Source organism: Corvus moneduloides, chromosome 7 (genome assembly GCF_009650955.1).
Source record: "Corvus moneduloides isolate bCorMon1 chromosome 7, bCorMon1.pri, whole genome shotgun sequence".
Lineage (NCBI taxonomy): Eukaryota > Metazoa > Chordata > Aves > Passeriformes > Corvidae > Corvus > Corvus moneduloides.
The window spans coordinates 5,211,686-5,229,466 of NC_045482.1; the positions used below are offsets into that span (position 1 = coordinate 5,211,686).

Sequence of the window (17,781 nt, forward strand, 5' to 3'; positions counted from 1 at the left end):
GTGCCCCAGACCCCAAGGTCCTCTCCAGAACACATTCTGTAAACCAAGATAGAACCATCCAGGGGAAGGTTCCTTGGGGAGGGGGGCTCACTTGAGCCTCTCATTGAGGAATCTTTGATAGATATGCTAATTAGTAAAACCTATAATGTTACACCCAGTGTTGGGGGGGAGGAAAAGAGACACGGACACAGAGATAGACTCGGCGAGGTGCATCTCAATGCATATGACCTGGACGTGTACACCTAAGGATCCTTAAAATAAATACCAAGGTAAAATCCCTTTTCCCCTTCTAACCGTGTATGACTCTTGATTTTAAGACCAGGAAAAGGCATCATGGTGAATTGTAAACACAACTGTCTGATGAATAAAGCAGTGATCAAGTAGAATCATGTGATCTGGAGGCATGTCAGACTCCTCCTGCAGTAAGAGAGGAAATGGGTAATAGTGTCATGGGCATCTTCTGTGACTGAGCAGTTGCATGGGTTAGGAATTGTTGGAGTAGAGCAGAGCTTTTTCCACTCTTCCCTCACCTGCTTTCTGAAAGCAGTGACTTCAGGTAGTCTTGATCTTTTTGCAAGCAGACCAACCTGTATTTCTGTGCCAGCCCAAGATGCCAGTGTGGCCTAGAGAACAGAGCACAAGTGAATTTTCAGGACACTTTGCTGTTGTCCTACTGTAATGGCCTCTCTGAAGAGTCTTCTTGTTTCCTCTCTATCCCCACTGTAAGGGAAGGCAGGAGACTGATTTCTAGGACTTTCTCTTTGTAGCATGCACTGTAGTGTTAGTATTTAGGTGCAGTCAAATGCTGACTGCAAATCTGAAAGCCTCTGCTGCCAGCAGAAATTCAGTATAGAGACAAATAAAATCTTCCATGTGGTAAAATTCTTTCTTCTCTTACACATGCAATTCGTTTCACTTACAGAGATACAGATTACTTCAGCTTTGTGTGCCCTAGTGGTGGGCATTGTCTACAAAACAAGGCAAGTTTTACAGTGCCTAGAGACAGGTTTCGTTCTTAATGTAAACCACCTTTGCCACCTCCTGGGTTTAGTGCTGGTCACGGCCTGGCTGGATTTGAGATCTGCACCTTCATGCCTGCAGTTCTTGTGACAGTACCAGCTGTTGATAATATTTCCTTTGTTCTCTGATTTGTTTTGCATCAGAAGTTCTGTAACTTCAAACCTCTGTATAAACAAAGGGATTTATGTGTCTTTTGTGACTGGGTGTAGTTGGAGAGCAATATGCTGCACTCAAATGGCAAGCTTGACTAGAACTGCAATTTGCAGTTATATTTTCAGTTACTACACAGTAATCATAAACAAAATTCCAAGTAGTGATTTAGTTTCCTCTCAGTGCTGGGCTATGTGACCTCCACTGGCTAATGGCTTGTGACAGGGCAAGGCACCGGCTATGCACAAAGAAAAAGGAAAATAATCCTGAACTTCAAAGCTATTTGTTTCCTATAAAGAGTCCTTCAAGGATGTAGCAGAAAGCCAGGTAGAGGTACTGGTATGTTGTCCTCCTGCTTTCTGAATGATAGCTAACACTGACAGATGTGCTGTTGCCTTGTGTGCTCCACTCCTGCTCTTCTTCGGACTGTGGAGAGGCCATTTGGATTCCCCTTTGGAGGCTCAATGAAGTGCTGCTAGTGAGCTTCTCTGCTCTCTAGGACAACCTCTATTCAGGGCAGCAGTGATGTTTACCTGCGTAGGTTTGAAACCAGTGAATGCCATTGTTTTCCAATAAAATTTGGTTTTGTTTGGGTTTTTTTGGTGGAGTTTTGTGTTCACATTTTCATCCCTTTCTGTTTACTAGGGAGTTGTCCTGGACTGTCCACATCAAGTGCCTCCAGTGTCCCTGTCAACCAGGAGAATTCTTAGGAGATTTTGGTTGTAGTCTGGAGCAAGCGGCAGTGCTCTCTTTTGCTCTTGGGTTTCCTGTTGCATAGCAAAGCATGGAAAGAAGAAGCTTAGGCTTTAGAGAGACAAGCTGGAAACTATTGTGGCTGCTTCTTGAATGCAGGAATAAAGAGAGATAGCCATTTAAAATCAAACAAAACCCAAACCAAACACATCTGAACTGTGCTTACCAGTTAGTAAGAGAATGCAATTGTCTTAAACTCAAGGTAGGTAAATATTTTTACTGACTAAAATGGCACTAATTTTAAGAGTGAGACTACAAAAGATTTAAAACAACATTCAGATAAACCACCCCTGGCCTGCAACCCTCTGTCTGAGGGATAGCAGTCTTTCTACCTGTGGGAAAGCTGTGAGTGCTAGTTAGTGCTATGGTCAATATCCATCAGGAAGACACTGACCTTGCACTTTCTGAGGCCTCAACAGCTCAGTTCACTTACTCTCCTTAATTGCAAATAGCATTAAAACTTTCTTTGTCCTCATACTTTTCTTGGAAGAAGAGGGATTTGCCTGCTTGACAATTGCTAAAACTCAAAAAAATTAGACCTCAGAGTTCTTGCTGCGTAACAGGCTATGCTTTAGTCAATAATTTCATAGCACATTACAGGACTGGAAAAAACCCAATTATTTTAAAATAAGTTAATTACTCCTACTGCATAGTGTTTCACTGCTGACTGTTGAGTGGCATTCTGGAAGAAATTAAAGCTTAAATTTCCTTTCCAAACTGCCCAAACAAGAAGACAAAAGTCCTGGATTCATTTGAGGGGGTGTGGAGTGGGTAAACTTAATACATACCTTGCATTTAGAAGTAATTTGTTGTAACTATCTTCTCTCTGTATTAGTTCTTACAATATTTTAGAAATCAAAATAATTTTGTTCCTGTCTGATTGCACTTAATGGAAGAAAAGAACATGGTAATTAAAAGCTTTCCTGTCTGAACAAGGTAATCCTATTAATAAAAAGGCCATACTTCTGTGCACAAGTTACTGCTAGCAAAGAACCCCGTCAGACAATATGAACAAAGCCAACTGGTTCAGCATTTCAGTGCTCAGGGAGATTAGTGATTTTAATTATACAAAACTTTTTGGTTGCAAATGTATTTGTTTTATTTAACAGATTACCTTCTAGTTAGTTGTCTTAATAGTCCTTTTGTTCAAGAGGGGGATTTAAGCAAAATGTAGATCACAAGGTCCTGTTCTCCCTGATTGGAGAGCAAACTGGCCTAAGTCACTGCAAGGAAGTACTGTCTTGGGCAGTACAGAAAAAACATTATCTCAAGTGGGAGTAAATTCAAATTATCTAAGTAGTGGCACTGGATTTTTCAGCAAACCTCTTTCATAAAGTACTCCTAAGGAAGTAAATAGGCGGTTTTCATCTGTTCAGGTGAAGGAAGGAATGATCAGGAAGGAATGATCTTGGTGAATCTTTAGGTGCCTAGCATTAAGTAGGAAGATTGAAAAACAGGAAGAAGTAGGGCCTTGGTTTGTTCGAACATCTCTCTAAATTTTCAGTATTTTCATATAAGCAGCAGAATGTAACTTTTTTTTCTGTGAAAACTGTTTGGGATGAACTTGCATTGGTCTTTCATTTTATTCTATTCATTATTTGTTGTAGTATACAATCCTCTGATATTGTTAGGTAGAGAAGGAGAGCTAATCTAACAGTGCCTGAGAAATATTTCCAGCAAACCTGACTCAAACATATGCTTGTATTAGTCAAATCAGTATGGTGTCTAATTGGAAACACCAGTAAATCTGCTTCGGCACTTTCCATCCTCTCCACCTCTGTCTCAGCTCTTCTGTGTGAGAAAAATCTGTGGAATAACTACCCCAAAGTTCCTCTGCTCCCAACCACCAATTTTCACATTCAGAGAGGGTTTATGACTTGCTTCCCTTCTGTCGCCATTTGGGAGGGAAGGAGGGGGGGAAGGAAGGAGGGAGGGAAGGAAGGAAGAAAGGAAGAAAGAAAGACAGACGGCGGGCCGGAGAAACGGGGGGGCGGGGGGGTTGGGTGAAGGAAAGAGGGTGGAGGGACAAGTCGCTCTCCCGACCCAGCAGGCTCCGGGATGCTCTGCGAATCCCTCTCGCTGCGGACTGGCGGGGCTTCCCAACTTTGCGGCGGTGGCGATGGGGAGAGGCGGCAGCAGCCCTGTTGCTGCGGGGCTTGTTGTTCCCGGCGTGGTGCGGGAAGTTTGGCGGGGCGGTGCCTTCGCCGCCTCTGCACCGCCCGCTCGCCTTCCCTCGTCACCGCCCGCCCTCTCTGGGCTCTGGGTGCGGGGAGCTGTCCACAGAGGGAGGTGCTGAAGGCAAGGAGGAAGCTGAAGGACGCGGACATCTTCGCTCCCCCTATTTTCTTCCCTGCCTTCTGCAGCCATTTTGCACCAGCGGAGTTGAGGGAGGGGGTGGGCTGCAGGGAATGGAGGGGAGAGGGTAAAGAGTTGCAGAGAGCGAGAGGCAGCCGTGGGAGATCCCGACTGGTGCGTCTGCTGAGACTGCAGCAGCTGTAATCAGCATTATGGTGAAAAGGAAAAGCTCAGAGGGCCAGGAGCAGGAGAGTGGCCGTGGCATCCCTCTGCCCATCCAGACGTTCCTATGGAGGCAAACCAGGTAAGAGCAGAAAGCCCTGGGCACTTGGGATACAGCTGCAACAGGGCAGTAGAAGTGCGGAGGGGGGTGCGGGCCAGCTGCTGCCCAGTGGCAGGGAGGATGCAGTTATTATACTGCAGCTGCAACATGAAGACATGAAAAAAACTGCACTCAGTATAGAGCAATTTGTGTGTATCGGGTATGTGAGGAGGTCTCAAGGCAGCTTAACCGAGTGGCAGTCCAAGTCAGCTTCTTGATTTGATTTTTAAAGCATCCATGTCTATGTTTCTCGATGCACCTTTCCCTTCCTCCCTGTTCATGCTCCCCATACCGTCCATCCCGCCCCCTATCCCCCATCTTTTAAGAGAACTCACAGAGCTCTTGTGCCAGAAGCAGCATCTGTCAGTGCTGCACCAGACCTGCAGCTTTGCTTCTATCTGTATTTGCAGCCATCCTGGAAGTGTAATCTATGCTTTGAGAGGTCAACATGCAAACAGATATGTCAAAGTCTAATTTCACAGGATTGGAGAGTGAGGATTTGGAGATGTGTGAGGGACTAGCTGAATGTATGGCTGAGGCTTTATGTTCCTTGTGAACCCTGTCAGTCTCCTGTCCTAATAGAATTTTAAACTGAAAACACTGTGGGGGAGGTTGGAGGATTTTAAGGTTGTGGCTCTAATTTAAGGCCTCAGTCACAAAATCCCCTTATGCCACAGTCAGTGTCCTTCAAAATAAAATTTAAAAAGCCCAAAACAAACAAAAAAAATTGCCTGCAATCAGGTGACCTGATTATTTTTTTAATATTTACTCTGATCTCATTCCAGAGGAGAATGATAGCAGAGGGTAGGCGTTCTCTACATACAGCATACAGGCCTGTACTTCACCATAAGCCTTCCACATCAGCAGCTGTGCAGAAAAATATTTAATACAGAGCTGGCACATGGATCTCTAGCTTAAAATAGAGGCAAGGCACAATTCAGTAATATTCAACAAATTTAAAACAGAATATGTTGAAAATCTTTCACTGAGGTAAAATGGCTGAAAATTGTCTGATGGAAGATTTTATCCCTAAGAATTTGTGGGCTGAATTAAATGCCTGTTGACATATCGGGGTGGGCACTTTGTCTTCTGGAAAGATAACAGCATTTATCAGATGTCATCAACAGGTATCTGAACATAGTTTTGGCTTATGTCTTCCTTTACATTAAGTTTCTCAGCCTTTTGACAACCTTCTGACATGAGAAAAATCCTAAAAATAGCTAAGAAAATTACACTTTCATGTACTGGGTCTCTAATGCTGCTTCTCCTTTCTTTCAGTGCATTTTTAAGACCTAAACTGGGGAAACAATATGAAGCTTCCTGTGTGGTATGTACATGTGTCTCTTTTTCAACTCTTATTGGTAACTAACTTTTCATGCAAGTCAATCTAACCAGAGTGGCTGATCAGCAAGCTTCTCAGCTTATACCAGAAGTGGATTTAGTTCATTCAACTTCATTTTGTACTTTTATCACATGAAGGATTTTAAATTCTTCCCGTCTAGAAAATTTGCATATCATGTGTATCTTTAGACACAACAAAAATAATTTATTTGGATATTAGTAATAAGTAATTAATTAGTAACACTGTAGTAATTAAATAATGACGTAGACAAACTGAGCTGTGACAATCTGGGTCCAACCTTGCAGTTCATCCTGTGTGGATGTACTTTTGCATGAGATTGATGTCATTTCAGTTTGCGATTGCTGAAGGTTTTTCAAGCTTAAAATATGGAAAATCTAAGCAATACTAACAGGCTTTGAGCAATACTTTTACCATTGTGCAAGATGGGAAACACTTCTACTGGAAATGAGAGAGAGAATATCTTATCAGCATGATTAAGGAGAGGCTATTATGCAGATACAAATAACTCTTATTTCTAAATGTACTTCAAATAAAGCCTCAAATTACTGCCAAAAAGGAGGAAAAAGGGAAGACATGAAGCAAGTTCAAATAAGATGGGTATCTAGAGAATTTCAGAATTTCTTGAATGGTTGCTGGTCTTTGGATTACTTAAAATACAGTAGTCAGTTGCAGCCAAACTTGACAGAGTGGAAAAATTTGGTCTGGACATGTATCTTAATAGTTTAAAGTTCTTACGTCACTCTGCAGCAATTTTCTGACTTCCTTCTCACAAGACATTAAGCTGGAGAAGCTTTATCTGTTGCTGAGTCATTTTCTTCCAAGAAATACATACATTTTTCATGGTTTTTGCTAGATACCAAATAGAGATAGAGGACTGCTGGCTTAGTGTGTACTTGGGTGAGTAAAATGTATTTCAATTCTAGCCCATGCAGCAAAAAGAATCATCACTGGTTAATGCCCACGGACAGTTCCTGGTTGTTGAGAGGCTGGAAAATGGAGCTTATTGCCTTATATCCTTTGCCAGGAGCCTCGGCAGTGTGCAGGAGTGATGTCTTGGAGCACCTCTAATCTGAGGATGTGGCTTCATCTGTGGGCTCATACCTGTTACTGTTGCATAGAGGGACAGAGCTTCCTTCTCTGTGCCTTCTCTGTGATGTACCTATCTGTCTGTGACTTCCTTTGTTTCCTGCTGTACTGTTGGCATCAGGTCCCCGAGGCTAATTCTAAAGCGTCTTTCTTCTGTGAGCACATACCAGAAATTACTAAGTGTAAAAAACAAGCAATGCCCAAAAAACCCCTAAACTGTGAGACAACATAAATCACATGCTTCAGCCAAGAGAAGAGGAGCTCTGAAAAAAGGCATTTCATAAAGATCCAATAAATTTCCAATAAATTTGGATGAAGAACTTGAATATTCTCCAGTTCTTAACATAATCATTAAATTATGGTAGACAATTTTCAAAGGTGGGATGTAGTTCTGAGAAATTTGTGGGATACAGCCTGAACTGGCAACATCTGTTGCCTTCTCTTTCATCCGTTTCCTCTACCTGCTGGTGCACAGGAATGTCTGCCCACATCAACACATTCTGTATTATCCATTGGGACAGCAGAATGCTGAGTGCATGGATGAGACAAGGTTTCTGGAACTTGACAGGTACTTGTCTTCTGAAACCTCCTGCTGACTGTCTAACACCCCTATATTATTTAGTGTGCCTAAAAATGCTGTGCACCTGTTTACATGATGTGTCCTTCTATAATTCTCTAGCCAGAATTGTTGTAGGCATGTCTGTAGTCTGTCAACCATCTGGCAATGCATATGACACAACATTGTGCAGTATTCTATTATTATTCTTGGCTCTAAACTTGCTGCAGTAGAACATGCTGCATGTTGTGCATTGAGGAAGCAGATGTTGGAGGCTGAGATTCAGTGAGTACACCATCTGGTCTGCAAGAGTATATTGTATTGCTTCGTAGAGCTTTGCTTTATACCATAATACTTGAGGAAAAAACTGGCTCTTTAATTGCATTTTTGTCTTTACCTGAACCATCACACTTACACACTTACTTCAATTGGTCTATGAATAGTAGCCTTTAAGCTGAAGATAAATACCATCCCCCCATACATTGTCTTACAACATCTAAATATGTTTGCGCCTCAGTATGGATTTGATGTTCTTCCTCCTCCCCATTCTGAAGTTGTTCTGCCCTGACACAAAGCCATTCCTAATGTGCATGACTCAAAGCTGTAAATGACCTCACAGGAATGCCATGTGAGTGCTGTACAAAGCTAATGTGTTTTTGGGGTGATGGTAAGTAACTCAAAGATATGTTTAAATTCTTCTACTCTGGATTGCATTGGCCATGGAAGAACTCGAAAGTTTTCTGAAGGATCCTGCAAATTCAAAGTTTCCCTCTTTTCTGTTTGGTTTTTTGTTTGTTTGTGTCTTGGGGTGACTCTGATGCTGTATCCCCTATCAACCTGCTCTGTGCCAGACATGAATACTGTGCCTTTCTGTGTCTTTAAGCTGGGTCCAAGAGAAAGGAGAAAAAAAAAGAGAGCCAAGCGGTCTTGTGTTCAAGGACACACACTCCCCTGCGTTCCTGCTGCTACAGAGCAGAGCAAAGCACCTTCCTGCTTTTAGCCAGCTTTTGGCTCTGTTTACCAGGAGAGAGGCGGAGAGTTAAACTTCTTCGCTTTTTAGCTAGCCTGCTAGCTGAAGCAAGAAAGTTGAGGTTTTTTTCCCTGGGACTTTGGCTTTTTCTTCTTCTCTTCTGGACTGTTCAGCAACACCAGAACATCACCAGGAGGCTGTACACTGCGGCCCGGGGGCCCATGCCAAACCCCAGCTCCGGGGAGAGAGCAGAGCCACACCTACAAAGGACTCTGAATTCACCAGGTTTTCTCCACAGTGAGAGGTTTTATTATTTAACATCATTCTTTTTTCCATGCCTGCATGCACTTTACTTGTTAAATAAACAGCTTTTTTTTTTTTTTTTTTTTTTTTTTTTCCACTTTCCTCCAAGGAATTTCTTTGCAAACCTGGTGGGGGAGGGGCTGCTGAAAACTGCCTTCTAACAGAGGGACGTTCATTTCGGACAGCTTCCTCCAAATTGGTCTCAAACCAAGACAGTTTGTTTGGGGTTTTTTTGTTAGCTTGTTTTTTTGCTTGTTTTTAAAAATGTAATTACATGTTTTGCTATTATGAATAATTAAAGTATAGATACGGAACAAAGTTCAGAAAAAGGCCATGTTTATTTTATCCAGCTAATGGACATGGTTGCAGAAAACTGAATTTCTGTAAGTAAAATGTTTGGCATCTGTGTTTCATTACTTGTGAATGTTTATACTATTGCTTTGTATAGTAAAAAATGGAGTCTTAACCATCCCTTGTGCTATGAATTCCTAGATTCCTAGATCTTTCTAGGAATTCTTCCTTGCTCAGTGGACCTGCCTTTCTGTCTGTACTTTCAGCTCTTTCCAGTCAGTCTGAAGTGACTTCAGCAGTGGTCTCAGCTTTCCTCCATGATGGAGACTGAGCTTTGTAATGACAGGGCAGTAAGGTCCCCACCAAGGACTCAAGTGCAGTTCAAGAAGCACTAACCATTTCTCTGTGTTTCTGCCATGGTCCTTCTGAACATGCACTGGGTTAAGCACTGGGCCCTGCTCTTTAATTTTTTTTTTTTTCATGTGCAGATCTGTTGGGATACTCCCTGGCACTCCTGAGAGGATGTAACAGGAGGTGCTGAGCTTCCCAAGATAACCTCTGGGAACCCCTGGCAACCTCTGGGCACCCTCAGTCAACCGCTGGCTGACCTCTTCCTGCCTTAGGCAATTCACTGCAAGTACAGCTTCCCTGGGCTTAGAGCAGGGGAAGTTCATGCAACTCAAGCAAAGCTGTTTAGGAAACCATGACAAAGCCCAGCAAAAATGCTGCTGGAATGGGAACAGATAGCCTGAAGATGCCTAGACAAGAAGTACAGGACAGAGCAGACAGTGGCACACAGGCTGATCCTGGTCACAAGGTATTTGGCAGTGCCTTTGGTTCTTGGTAGAGATGAAGGTAAAAGGAGAACAGCAGCAGTGGGAAGGCAGCCAGACAAGGCTGGCTGCCACTCCCTGGGAAACAGCTGTCACCACTAGGCTAAAAGGAAAAATGCTAGTGTAAGTGGTCCTGAGGGAGCTGAACACATACACAGAGCACTGCTGAAAGGGACTGTTTCTCCAGCCAAGGCACCGACTTTCCTTACTATCCCCTTGGCAGACGTTCTTCATCTGCCTTTAGTGTGGGGGATGTTGCAGGCATGAACAAGCCTGCTATAAGTAGGTAGCTGTTTTCTTAGCCCAGCTGCGGCCCTGAGCCCTGAGGCTGTGGCTCTAGACATACCCACAGCCTGACAGTATGACAGCCTGTCTTCTGACTCCCTTACAGGGAGCTTGTTCAGACATTCTCATTCAGCCTTCTTATTTTAAGCATGGAACTCCTCTCAGCTGTAGCAGCAGTTGCTTAGTTCATGCAGGGTGAAAATGAGGTCTTCTGCCCCAATGTCTATATATTCCCTATAGCAGGTCCTGACAGAGTAGAGCCATAGCAGACCGAAAAGGAGGCTCTCCAGGAGCAACACAGGACTTTGCATCTTGAATATCTGGTATAGACAGAAGCTGCACCTTTATGGAGAACTCCAGGCAAATTCCACAGGAACACTTGTCCAAAGAACTGCATGTTCCTGTTGGTTTGCTTGTGAGTTATCAGTGTGGGGCTTAGTGCCAATTAGTTGGTGTGCTGACAGTACATCCACAATAGCAGTTTTGTACCAGGCAGTGCCTGTAGCAGGCATGGACACTCAATGGTTTCCATAGAGCAGCTTTTGTGTTTGCGTTTTTCTGGCAACATACAGTACCTATGCCTCAGATGCTTGTGATCACATAAGCTATTCCAGAAGCTAATCTTTCATTGTGGTACAGAAATATTTAGCTTTCTGCTCAGGCCAGGAAAGAACAGAAGAATCTGGTGGCTAGCCACAAGGGAAATCTTCACGAGGGCTCAGAAGCCCAAAATGTTATGATAAATACAAGCCCAATCTAAAGATAAAATGGCAACCTCCTTAGCTGCCTCTTGAGTTTCTGAAGCAGGCGGACTGTGGGTCGGAGCTTGCAGAAGGCAATTGCTGGGGAACTTTCTACCTGATGCCATTGAAGTACCCAGGAATGAGACCTTGAATGGAAAGCCAGGGAACAGCAATGTGTCTTCTGTCACACTTCAGAATAATGATGGTGCTCGCAGTGATTTTTTTTCTCCCCTTGCCCTGCAAACTGAATAGCTTTGTCAACTCTACTGAAGTGTGAGGTTATGGTTTGGCTTTTGTACTGGAGGTGAGATCATTCAATTCAATAAGCCTCGGTCAGCACTGGTGCTTGGCAGCCTTTTGGTGAGCTAATTCAGTTCACTAACCTGGTAGGAACCACTTACCTGTATGCTGGCCTTCCTTTTGGCTTTGTAGAGTCTTAGCTTGGCTGAGTGAAGGATTCAGTGAGCCCCAAAGCTGATGGATGAGTGGAAATAGGAGTGTGTGGGCTGGAGCAACGAGTAAGGAGTGGTCCCTGTCCCATTTTGATAAAAATAAGTAAAACCTCATGTTTTTCAGTGGCTCTTTCAAACTTTGTGGTATTTGTAACCATGCACCCCTTGTTCTGCTTCTGCGGATACTTTGCTGCATTTACTCCCCCCCCTTTTGTTCTGTAGTAATCCCTTGGCTGGGATACTGATTCTAAATCTCTGTTGTCTTTATACTAATGTGCTCTCAGAGTGCTACTGTGAATCCTGACTTGAACAGAATAGTTAGGCCTTACTATGGGTGCTTTGCTCCCTGGCCTGTCCAGGCTTTCTAAGCATCAGCTATCCCTTCATTTTGCTCCCATTACTGAACTGATAGGATTAAAAGGAAGAGACTGTTTTCCTTTCAGACACTGTGGCCCCCAGCAGATTGTTGTAAGAGTGACTTGAAGCATCCCTTCCCTGGTAGGCAGGTTATCCACTCCTGCTGCTAAGAAACACAGATTGCTGAAAACGTGATCCATTGCACATGATTTTTGACTAATCCTCAGGCAGACAATGGTTTTCTCACATACTACAGCAAATGCCCTCCAATTTCAGCCATGGGTCCATAAGGAAAGTGTATTACATTTTCTGACTGCAACCTGGGGTTTCTAGTGTGGCCTTCTGCACACTGATATTTGTTGGTAGCTCTGATGGTTATTGACAGTATTTCAGGGTTCGTTTTGTTGGCATAGTCTTAGTCCCGTATAATGGATAGATGCATGTTTCTGTGCCTCCGTGCTGGCCAGAGCAGAACTGGATGCCATAAAACTACAGTGGTGCAGCACAATGCTTGCATCAGGACACCTGGCCTCTTGGTAGAGAAGCTCGTGTCTGCCCACACCAGCAAACAGGGCCACAAACCAAGAGAAAAAGTGTGCCCAGCTGCTGGGACAGGCAGGAGAGTGCCTGTTACCACAAGTTAGCATGCCATGCTTGGGAGTGGTTGCTCGTTCAGGAGAGCATGTTTTGACATGCTCATTTTGCTCTTCTTTGTAACTAAGTCTGTTCTTATGACCACCCCCTCAATTTTCCTCAAAAGGAAAAAATTGGTATGACTAGTGTTGCAGGATAAGCTTTATGAATGTGGAATGAGGGTCTTTGAAACATCTTTTGGGCAACAGTTGTTTGCCCAGAGCTTGATAAAATTGGTGAAACAGCTTGTGAGCAAATAGGTAGCCATGAGGCTAAGCTGGTTTATGGCAAGGATATGCATTGTCATTATCTTTGCTATAGGTACTTCAGTGAAGGAATATTATTACTAAGCCCTCTGGCTCTGTGGGGTCCTGTGCCGGAGTGCAGTGTGCAATGATCTCTAAACAGCGTCTCCACAGCTAAGCCGCTAAATCTGCTAAATACACTCACACATGCGTGCACACACAAACGCACAGATAGCTTCAGTATAAAGTTGACGGCAAAGAGATGGGAAGGTTCTTTGCATGGCGTTCCACAGGAGCAGTTTATTGCTTCTACACTGTGAAGGTTTCCAGAGGCAAAGACAAGAACAATGAAGAACTCAGGGTTTTATCCGGGGGTGGGAAAAAGGCGGGATTAGGGAACAGGGACCTATGGGGAAGCGAGGGGGAAGCAGCGAGGGGGCAGAGGCTAACAGCCAACCAGGGAATCCAAACTGGGATAGATTACCATAACAGAACAATGCATCCTGGGAGAAGCCTTTCTGGTCACCGTAACCTAAGAGGTTCTTGTGGTACTAGGGAATTGTCTTACTGAGAACTCTCTATCCCTTGTAACATAGGCTCACTGGCCACCACTGAATATAACTGCACTTGTAACCTATGATGAGATCTTTGATCAGAGCAGCAATTTATTGAAACGGTGGGAACAACTAGCAATAAGGAGCTTTCTTAGGGATTTTAGAGGCAGATAGCCTTATTTTGTGATGCTTGATGTGGAAATAATGAACTTGCTGCAGCCGTCAGCTCTGTAACTGTTCACAAAACTATTACATCATAGCTCGACAAAAAATTTTGTACACTGATAATTTTTTGTGACAGGGTGGGAAAACATTTCCTAAGGCCCATATGCCTTTAGAGGGTTGCCCTTTATGCTACACTAAACTGAAAGAGCACATGTGTTTAAGAATATCCAGCACTCAGCTCCACAAATACAGGCTTTCCTAGTTCCTGTAACTTCTAACAGGATTACTGGCATGCCCAGCAAAACTGTAAATCAGGATTACTGGCTTTACCCAGCACAGCTGCAAGTCTGGCTTGATGTCAGCACTTATTAATATACAGATGACACTGGATTCAATTCTCTTCTATTGCAGAAAATATATTGCATGGTCCATTCATTTCTTAGTCAAGTATGTCCATATGTCTACTGAGCTTTCGTTATGGTCTGTATTTTTCAGGAAAAATATTATAAGATGTGCTGTTGTTGTAAAATTAGAGATTAGAGGTTTTTAAAACAGAATGTTCATGTAGTGGAAGGAATGTGCAGAAGTAGACACAATGTCTTTTTTTCTTTGTTCTTACTTTCAGTCTTTTGAAAGAGTTTTGGTAGAAAACAAGCTGCATGGCCTTTCTCCAGCTCTCTCTGAAGCCATCCAGAGCATTTCTCGCTGGGAACTTGTCCAAGCTGCGCTCCCTCATGTGCTGCACTGCACTGCAACATTGCTTTCCAACCGGAATAAGCTAGGTTAGTGCTCATGTGAGGTTGTTTTCCATTACTGAAGTTATCAGTTAAAATATGACAGATTGCTGCTCAGGGTGCAAACATAATTCTAAATCCTTAGAATTCTATGTAGTTTCTTCTGGGGATTGTCTTTCTTGACAATTGTCTTTCTCATTTATAGAATGGTAATCTGTGAAAGCTTCCCCAGTAAAGTTAGTGTTCTAATGAGCTAAAGAGTCAGAGTAGTTCATGACATTTTGCTAGCTATTTACCAGCAGTAATAGAACTTGCTTTAGCATCCAGCAGCCATGGGTTCCTCGAAGGAATACGTATTTCTTTGAAGGCATGCTGCAGTGATCCGTTGCAGCAGGAACTTTTAATATCTTCAGTTTTGGGGTTTTTTTCATCCTATTATTCTTTTTATTTAGACCAATGTATGTGACTCGCAGCAGATAGTCAGTCAGACAGTAGAGAGGCAAATCCAAATCCAACTTAATTTACTTACTTTTGTGCTGATTTCAGCAGTGATTTCAGCAGGAATGCCAGTAGGGAACATTAACAAGGTATAGCTTGGGCACCTTGCAGTGCTCACTGGCATTTTGTCTTATTCAACCAAGTCAAACAGACCAGACTGTTGAGTGAGTTTCTTTTGGGACTACTCTATGTCCATGCTGCTGTCCATGCCCTGTGGCTGACATTGCAGAGACTGAACTCCAAATGCTGTGAAGTAAATGGAGGCTTCTGATTTAGGAGGTTTCAAACATAATGAGACAGAATGCTGGTGCTTTTAGTTGTAGAATTTTAATTTTCAAATGCTTATCTGGGAGTTGGATGTCCAGCCTCCAGTGCGACTCTAAAACAATCTCAACAGTATCATTAACTGAAACCCTATGAGATACTTTGATGCATTTTTCCACACAGGGCATCAGGATAAGCTTGGAGTAGCTGAAACAAAGCTTCTTCACACTCTTCACTGGATGCTGCTGGAGGCTCCTCAAGACTGCAGCAATGACCGATTTGGAGGAGAGAGAGGCTCTAGTTGGGGAGGGAGCAGTAGTGCCTTTATCCACCAGGCTATAAACCAAGGATCACCAGGACATCCCTGGCCCAGCGTCATGACTGATGAGGAGGAGAATAACAGAAGGAAGGTCTTCCAGAATTCCATGGCCACAGTAGAGCTATTTGTGTTCCTCTTTGCTCCCCTCGTCCACAGGATTAAAGTAAGTGGTACACTGATGGGGTTCTTGTGTGGAGACAGCTCTAAGCAGGAAAGGAATGATTCTGCCTTTGTGATTGTTAGTTAATTCAGCCTACAGTGTACACTGGGGTTCTACTGGCAATGTTTTATCAAGCTGGCAGAATACTGCTGCCATTGAGAAGAAATCCTTCCAGTGACATGAACAATCACCACAGCATTAGGCAGGCACAAAGACAAAAAAATACGAAGTGAGCCACTTTTAGCCTGTGGGAGTGCCAAAGATATGTGGCCCCTGTGAAGTCTCTGGGATACTGAAAACTGCAGAAAGGATAGTGGGCTTTAACTTGCTCCAGTGATTCTCAACCATTGCTCAGAAATGCCTTGCTAGATTTTCAGGAATTCCACCTTGGGGCTGCCACTGGGATTTGTTGTTGTCATTGCTAATCATCTTGATGCTAATTACCAGGACAGTGTTTTAAGCATGGCAGTGGCAGAGGCAATGGAACATTCCTTTGCTCTGCTCTGAAGTATGAAGCAGGCTGCAGGCCTCCTGTCTACTGGGGTTCCTCTGTTAATTTTATGCTGAGTGCATCAGCTTTGCAGAGTGATGTGATGAAAAGACTTTTTCTGCATGGTGACTCCTGCCTCTAGGAGGCTGCCATTTAGCCTTTATGTTTCCAGCTAGGCCTCAGAAAAGAGCAAGTCCTTGAAAAAAGGGCTATAAAGTCATGAAGTGATGGGGCTGTTATCTGTTCTAATACTGCCTTCTAAGCTGCAACAGTTGAAGAAGGTAAGAAGGAACAGGAGATACAGGATAGTCTTTTGATTAAGGCAGGTGAAAGCAAGACTGGAGAACTAGATTCTTTCTTAACTTCTGCTACTGAGTTACTGTACAGTAGTGTTAAATTTATTTAGTCCAAATTTTGCATACTTCTTTGCTAGTTCTCTGTAGGCCACTGGGACAGGACAGGAGGAAATACTGAATTCTTCCAAGCACTATACAAAAAATGCAGGCTGCCGTTTGAATAAATGAAATGAAACTGAACGTAGATCTTTGCTATTACAGATTGGAGTTCCAATTTTTTATAAAAATCTTTCTGGCGTGCTGTTTACAAGATGAGGTTAAAAACAGTATCTCAAGTTTACCTTAAAAATTCCTGAGATTTCTGGAATACTGTGGTGATGAACATTGAAGAGCCCATTAAAACATGCACATTTTTGTCATCAAAACGAAGTGCAGGAAAGAAGTTAAATGAGGCATGTAACTAGTTCACTAAGTGAGCTTTGTCCTCTCTGTGTCACTTGTAAGTCTCAGGGGAAGGATACTACCTGATCAAGTAACCATAGTAATGCATTAGATTAAGGAAGATGATACGTTTGCATAGACAGACCTAAATTATTGAATTACGAACTTCTGGGAGGATTTGTGTCTTGAGCAAAGTGTTTTTAAATCAGGCTTTGGGGGATGCATGTAATTCTGTAACTGCATAGCTGCAGGTGGAAGTGTTGGCATGTCACCACAAGCTAGGAATGCAAAGTGAAAATGCAGTGTTACTGCTACCAGGTCTTAAAGCCTTGCAAGCCACTATTAGTAAAAACAGTAAATAAAACAAAGCTTAGTTTAAGCCAAACTTGTGAGTTGATTATGATGAGAGAGCACTAACAGAGGGTAGGGAAGAGAAGGGCTGGAGAGCTACAAGAAGTCGGTTCCTACCATTCCTTTAGCTCCGTCTGCATCATCCATTCCAATTGCCAAGGCATCTGGGGCTATGTCAGTAGGAAACTGTTGTGCACCTATAATTATGCCACCAAAACTGCTTTTACCATGTTTGTTTGCCAGATGGGGATAGCTGGGGCTGTAGTGACATCTGTGTCTCCTAAATGTAGATCTGACCTTAGGTGAAGTAAGTGCATAGCTGCACCTTGATCTTGCTAAGATTTACTTGTGTACTAATTTATATGATTTTAGCTGCTTGCATATGTAAAATAGTGATAGCACAAGTGTAAATAGTAGCAGTGTCTCTATGTATCGACAGAGTTCAGGTACTAACAATGCTAATGAGAACAGTAGTATATACCACTACTTCATAGAAATCTGTTACATGTTTCCTCGATTTCTAAGTAATGCTTTAATATTTAGTATTCTTATTCTTTGGGGAAGAAGGTCAAGTCTTAGAGTGTAAATCTCAAAGTTGAGCCTGAATGCTAAACATAAAGTGGTTGTGTATAATTAAGAGAGATACTTTGTGACAGGAATGGCCTTTTCTATTACCACTTAATGTCCTGGGAGAAACAGGGTTCATTAACTAGAAGAGAAATTTCATTTGGAAAAAAAAATTGTATATTTTTGTACTGAAATTTCCCCATGATTTTTTACTAGCCATAGTTGACATGTATTGAGCCTGCTGAGTATTGTCAGTAGCCCTTGAGTTAGCATATACTGATTGGA

The 17,781-nt window shown here is 42.9% G+C and overlaps 1 protein-coding gene across 17 annotated transcripts in view; it reads left to right on the forward strand.

Moving 5' to 3' along the window:
* The window catches only part of LOC116446294 (protein unc-80 homolog), a 145,263-nt gene that overhangs the window by 1,618 nt on the left and 125,864 nt on the right, over positions 1-17,781 (forward strand). For 10 of the 17 annotated variants that reach the window (XM_032113804.1, XM_032113805.1, XM_032113813.1 and 7 more), the window contains exons 1-4: positions 4,028-4,522; positions 5,819-5,867; positions 14,002-14,158; positions 15,056-15,354. In XM_032113804.1, the coding sequence (XP_031969695.1) occupies positions 4,431-4,522; positions 5,819-5,867; positions 14,002-14,158; positions 15,056-15,354 (597 nt within the window). In that variant the 5' untranslated portion in view covers positions 4,028-4,430. Of the gene's footprint in view, positions 1-4,010; positions 4,523-5,818; positions 5,868-14,001; positions 14,159-15,055; positions 15,355-17,781 lie in introns of those variants that run through there. The other 7 variants (XM_032113818.1, XM_032113819.1, XM_032113823.1 and 4 more) reach the window with 4 other exon arrangements.